Source organism: Podarcis cretensis (genome assembly GCF_951804945.1).
Source record: "Podarcis cretensis genome assembly, chromosome: 8".
In the NCBI taxonomy this organism is placed as follows: Eukaryota; Metazoa; Chordata; class Lepidosauria; order Squamata; family Lacertidae; genus Podarcis; species Podarcis cretensis.
Window position 1 is genome coordinate 4,451,383 of NC_137177.1, and position 6,218 is coordinate 4,457,600.

At 49.8% G+C, this 6,218-nt stretch overlaps 1 protein-coding gene across 2 annotated transcripts; it reads right to left on the reverse strand.

The window, feature by feature from the left end:
* Nucleotides 1-2,427: 2,427 nt before the first annotated feature.
* On the reverse strand, nt 2,428-5,922 carry LOC307221345 (nesprin-2-like). 2 transcript variants are annotated; one of them, XM_079985804.1, is made up of 3 exons: nt 4,559-5,922; nt 2,618-2,755; nt 2,433-2,522 (listed from the first exon to the last, which is right to left on the reverse strand). In XM_079985804.1, exons 1-3 carry the CDS (start codon nt 4,910-4,912, stop codon nt 2,448-2,450), a joined length of 567 nt encoding a protein of 188 aa, XP_079841930.1. In that variant the 5' UTR covers nt 4,913-5,922; the 3' UTR covers nt 2,433-2,447. The 2 variants fall into 2 exon arrangements, 1 of the variants encoding a protein (XP_079841930.1); XR_013841337.1 differs by lacking the exon at nt 4,559-5,922 and adding an exon at nt 3,397-3,547 and having other exon boundaries at nt 2,428-2,755.
* Between the last annotated feature and the right edge of the window lie 296 nt (nt 5,923-6,218).

The window sequence follows — 6,218 nt, forward strand, 5'->3', positions numbered from 1 at the left end:
TCCTGACTTCCTCATGCCTCCCTTTTTTGTATTCCACTTAAAAATTGGTTCAGCAAATTCATTAACTTCGAGCTTTCATCTAATATCAATCCATTCTTACATAATCTTTTACCTTATTGCTAGAACCCCTTCATTTCATTTCAATGTCATCAACATTCAAAAATTTTACAATGTTTCTGTAAGTAGATTTTAAATTTCTTCCAATCTTCTTCCACCAACTCTTCTCCCTGGTCTTGGATTCTGCCAGGCATTCAACTTGTTTCAAAGGTAAGCAGCCCTTCCGGGGCGGCAGGGGGCACTTCCACCAGGGTAACCGTAGTGCCCCCGGTCCCTCCCAGGGTGCGGCCGGAAACCGGTATTAATACTAATCTTGGTCTGGCCCTCTCACCAATTAAACTTCAGCCATTGAAAGTTCTCCTTGATTTATATCTAAACAGGAAAGCCACCAGATATCTGTGGGATGGTTTTCCCCTCGGCTTTAGAATCCCTGTGTCATTCACACCCAGGTCCGGTAACCCCCCTAATCTGAGTTCAGTAAAGGACATGCCAGAAATTGCAAAAAAAGAAAATATTTAAGGAAATTGCCACTGGGAGGGTAGCTGGCCCCTTCATGGAGCCTCCTTTTGAGGGTTTACACATTTTGCCATTAGGTATTGTGCCCCTGGGCAAATTCCACATGATTCACAACCTGTCCTACACTAGGGGGGGCGTCAGTTAATGATGCAATACTTCAGGAACTCTGTTCTGTGAAGTATGCCTCCTTCGATCAAGCGGTAAAGTTCATTCGGGGATTTGGGAGGGGAGCCCTACTAGCAAAGTGTGACATTGAGTCAGCCTTTCGTCTCCTCCCAGTTCATCCGGAAGATTTCCATTGGCTGGGTTTTAAATTCTAGGGGGCGTATTTCATAGATAAAGTCATGCCCATGGGTTGATCAGTAGCCTGCACAGCCTTTGAGACCTTTAGCACATTCCTGGATAGGGCCCTTCGCTTTAGAACAGGTGCCAAAGGGATGAGGCATTATTTGGATGACTTTATTCTCGTGGCAAGTAACCCGCCCAACTGCATAGCGTTGCTACAAGCATTTACATCCTTGGCCGGGGAGCTTGGTGTCCTTTTGGCGAAAGATAAAACTGAGGGTCCAGACACAACCAGGACTTATTTGGGCATAGAGCTTGATACAATCGCACAAGTATCCCGCCTACTCAAAGAAATGTTGTTGTTGTTGTTTAGTTGTTTAGTCGTGTCCGACTCTTCATGACCAGAGCACGCCAGGCACTCCTGTCTTCCACTGCCTCCCGCAGTTTGGTCAAACTCATGCTGGTAGCTTCGAGAACACTGTCCCACCATCTCGTCCTCTGTCGTCCCCTTCTCCTTGTGCCCTCCATCTTTCCCAACATCAGGGTCTTTACCAGGGAGTCTTCTCTTCTCATGAGGTGGCCAAAGTCTTGGAACCTCAGCTTCAGGATCTGTCCTTCCAGTGAGCACTCAGGGCTGATTTCCTTAAGAATGGAGAGGTTTGATTTTCTTGCAGTCCGTGGGACTCTCAAGAGTCTCCTCCAGCACCAAAATTCAAAAGCATCCATTCTTCGGCGATCAGCCTTCTTTATGGTCCAGCTCTCACTTCCATACATCACTACTGGGAAAAGATATACAATAGTGCTTTTGAAAGATACATAGGGGAAAGGATTATTTTAAGTATTTACATTTAAAAACGCTTTCCTAGCATTGTGAATATGCTGACCGAAGCCCCCTTTGGAACCGGAGGCCCGTTCCAAGTGGCCCATATGGCCCCCCTCCCCTGTCTGGGCTTGGTGGCGTGTGCCCTGATAGGCACGAGATAGCTGCTCGGGTGCACGGAGCAGCGTGCCCGCCCGGCAGCCGGGGGCGGAGGAAGCCGCTGATGGTGGACATTCAGCGAGCCACCCACCCATAACTCCCAAGCCTTTCCCAGGTGTCAAAACGAAGGGGGAAGGGGAGAATGCCGCCAGCAAATTGGTAGAGCTCCCCCCTACCCCTGACGGCTCGGGGTCGGCTTGGGAGTCCCAGGTAGGCGGCGTGCCAAATGTCACCCACTCAGCGAAAACACCCAGGGCGGACCACCCCCACCGCACTCCCCTCCTCTGCCCCTGTGGATGACCTACTTGCTGGCCGTGGGACGGATGCCAGGAGACTGGGTATAAATACTGACTTAACTGCTCCTGGCAACCCTGAAATCGGTGGCCGAGAAAATATTTCTAACTGTTTTTAGTAAAGGGACCGGCAAATCCTAGGCTCTGTGGTTTAACCACAGCGCCACCCGCATCCCATGGCGAGTACCAGCCCTTAAAAAAACAAACACTGAAGTTATTATGAAATAAGATAAATCTCTGAGCTTTTGCTGGACACTATCCATGCATGGATTATTATTAATTTGGCAAGAACATTGAGGTGTCCAGAAACGTTTTCCTCAGCAAATGTCAACCTGCTCAAGATGCCAGGTCCTGACCTGAGATACCAGACTCCAGAAGCACTCGGTGAATCCCTGGAGAAATGTGTAGCCTTGTGGGAAAACTGCAAGAGTGCAAACTCTTCATTCCCTCTCCCCTCCATGGGCCCCTTCCTCAGCTTTTTCCCTACCTGCAGCTGTATCATTTTCTCCAGCAACGCCCCTCCGGAAAAGTGCTCCACGTCCGTGAGTCGGAGGTCCAGATCCACCAGCCACACCCGGATGGTCTCTTTCTCCAGCTCAAACTTTTCCCACTGGTTCACAAAATGCTGGCAGGGGGAAGGAAGGGAAAGATCATATCAAACACCGCCCTTTATTCACAGAGCTAAGAGATACCTGGACAATATTGTAGGAGGAACATCTGCCCTGAAGCAGCTATTTAAAAATGGCCTAGGTTATCCCTGTGGAATCGTATGATGCATGATCCACAGCACTGGGTAATAATAATAATAATAATAATAATAATAATAATAATAAAAATAATAAATTATTTATACCCCGCCCTCCCCGGCCAGAGCCGTGCTCAGGGTGGCTCGTACCAGTAAAATTACAATATAAACATAATGGGGGGGGGGGGAAACATACACAATTTAAAATACAGGTTTAAATGCCACTTAAAATGCAGCCTCATTTTAATAATAGCCCATAGATCAAAACCATAAGGGGAGGGAAACATAAGGGTCAGACTGAGTCCAAACCAAAGGCCAGGCGGAACAGCTCTGTCTTGCAGGCCCTGCAGAAAGATGTCACGTCCCGCAGGGCCCTAGTCTCTTGTGACAGAGCGCTCCACCAGATCAGGGCCATGGCTGAAAAGGCCCTGGCTCTGGTTGAGGCCAGCCTAACCTCCCTGTGGCCCGGGATCTCCAAGATGTTTGTATCTGAACACCGTAAGGTCATCAGTGGGACATACCAGGAGAGGCGGTCCCGTAGGTACAAGGGTCCTAGGCTGCATCTGTGGCCGCCTTTGCAGAACCACAGTCCCAGGCTTTGAATTTGGCCCTTGAGACGTCTCTATGTGGCCCCCAAGACCCTTCCCAAGACATAGCCCTCATTGGTCCTGATTTCCTGGGGTGGAATAATATATCGTTGAGTTCTGGCAATGGAGGGAGGAGAGACAGGTGTTTGTGAATGCACATAGGAGAGCCATAACTCAGCAGTTGGGTGTCTGCTTTGTAAGTGGAAGGTGCAGTCCGTGGCGTCTCTGTGGGCCAAGATGGCGTCCGGCACTCTTCTTAGCTGCGTCACTGCTGCTGTCCGTGCCAGTAAAAACCTCTTCCAGCTTCCTTAGCTCTCTTAGCAGAGTTTACACAGCGGGGAAAGCTATTGCTTTGTGTGGGAATAAATCAGACTGCAAAGCAGGCTTTTCTCTTATCTCCAAAAGCCTTTAATGAGTAGAATAACAACATAAATCAGCCCGGCGAATTTGCCGGCATCCTTTCCGCTTCTCGGTAAAAGTGAAAGTAAAAAGACACACAGAGAAACACTCCCCTATGTGTACATAGCCATGCCTCAGAATGTGAGACGTCACTCAGAACTGCTTAACCCTGTAAGTTCTGATTCTCCTCACAGTCTCCAGACAGGGCTGCCTAAAATCCTGCAGAGTCGCTGCCAGTCAGTGTACACAGTACTGAGTTAGATGGAGCAAAGATCTGACAGCTTCCTGTGTTCCTGAACCAGCCCAGTGTATAAAGTTAAAATTCAGGTTCGCTGCTCCACAGACCACTGGCATGCGGCCCTCGAAAGGTTATTGTTATGTACTAAGTTGAATAGGATCCAAAATGCAGTGAGTCTGATTGGTCCTAGAACAATAGGATCCAGAATGCAGCAGCCTGATTGGTCCTAGAACAATAGGCTCCAGAATGCAGCAGTCTGATTGGTCCTAGAACAATAGGATCCAGAATGCAGCAGTCTGATTGGTCCGCAGGAGCCACCCAATCCAACTCCAGGTAGAAGTGAATCTGCAACCTGATTGGCCTACAGGAGAATCCCTGAATTAGCCAATCACGTGGGGCCCATTGTGTAAATAATGTATATAAAGCAGACATTCTGGGGGAACTTCCATTCCTCCTCACCACTATGAGCTGAATAAAGAGCATGAAATCCACTCTCGACTCCGAGTATATTTCAGTTATCCTGGAGGGAATGTGGACCTCAAGGTGACTGTGGACCTCCAAGGTCCAGCGCCCACCAGGACCCACCTTCCGCCTCTTGCAAATGGCAGCCGTCCGAGCCTGCAGGTCGTCCCAGCCCTGGTTGACCTCTTGCACCGTGGGCCGGAGCTGTGGGCCGATGGCCCCGCTCCTCACCAGCTGATGGTATCGCCTGTTGAAGGATTCCAGAGAAAGCAGATTGTCTGACACTTGTCTTTGTAGCACCTGAAAAGGAGCCATGCAAACTGCCAGTGGGGATGTTGCAGGAATATCCATCCTCCCTTCCCCACAGGTGGGCGGGGTTTGCAGCACCGAGCGAGGCTCACCTGGGCAGGTGCCACCCACCTGCTTGGCATAGCTGTCAACCGTCCCTTATTTGGTGGGAAAGTCCTTTATCCCAGTGCCTTGTCCCGCTGCTGTCCCTTATTGATGATGTCCCTTAAATTTCCCGGGTTTCAAAGGAAGCAGCTCCTCTCCCTCACTCTCTGCCGGCCAGGGAGGAGAGAGGCTCCAACTGTGTTGCTTGGCTGCATTGCTCACCCAATAAGGAGTCTAAGAGCGACTGGGGGGTCGAGCTTGCATGCCTTGTGCCGATCAAATCGGCCGCATTGCCTGGGGACTCGCCTTTGCTCAGCGTTTCCCAGCAGAGAGGTGATGGTGGTTTTCCTTGCTGCATCCCCTTTGCCGGGTTGCTGCGCTGTGGGAACCACCGCTTGAGGCTTCGTTTGGCTGCTGGCTGGGCTTTCTGCCTTTGGCTCAGAGGGGCTCAGAAGTTGAACATACCAGTGCTGAGTGCTCGGATCGGAATTGGATGGATACGTCATTGACAGCCCACTCACCCTTGCTGGCAAAAAGGTCTATCTGGAGCGGGGCCACATGGTGGGGAGAAAGGAAAGGAGATCTCGTGGGAGGGGGGCTTTTGAATTTGTTTTGGAGGCTCCTTCGATTGACTTATGGGGGAAAGAAAGGAGCTGGTTGACTAAAATGAGTGGCGATATCGTGGCGAGGGGAGGAGGCTGTGTGTGTGTGGCTAGTTAATGCAAGCTGAGGAGGTTTTTGAATGCTGGATGCCATCTTGTTGCACGTGCTGCTGCAAACTTTGCAGTGCAAAGCCAGGCCGGGGAGCCATCTTAAGTTGAGGCTGCATAGGCCTTGTGGTGCATGTGATTCAGATTCTATTCAGTTGAACCTCTGGTTACAAAGATGGTTGGACAGCGTTCTCGAAGCTACCAGCATGAGTTTGACCAGACTGCAGGAGGACAGGAAGACTGGAGTGCCTGGAACAGGTGAGGCTGCAGGTCCCTTATTTTGGCTGCTGGTCCCTTATTTTCAAGGCTGCTGGTCCCTTATTTTCAAATCTGTAAGTTGACAGCTATGCTGCTTGAGCTGTCCTCTGACCCGCCCTCAGCCAGGGAGGACAATGGACGGCCGGCCGGGGGCGGCCAAAAAGAAAAGAGGCTGTAAGGAATTAAGTATAAATAGATTAATAGAGTATCAAAGGAAAAAATAAGGTTAGAATGTGTTAAGATAATTATAGGATAGAAAACAGAGAAAGATGGAAAGGAATTGCTGAAACAGTTAA

Bases quoted from the DNA above. Each gene is read 5' to 3' on its own strand.
- LOC307221345 (XM_079985804.1), bottom strand. From the start codon at position 4,912: ATGGATATTCCTGCAACATCCCCACTGGCAGTTTGCATGGCTCCTTTT. The intron at 2,756-4,558 runs GTGAGGAGGAAT...TCCCCCTGCCAG, and splicing joins TCTTTATTCAGCTCATAGTG to CATTTTGTGAACCAGTGGGA. The intron at 2,523-2,617 runs GTAGGGAAAAAG...ACATTTCTCCAG, and splicing joins AGAAAATGATACAGCTGCAG to GGATTCACCGAGTGCTTCTG.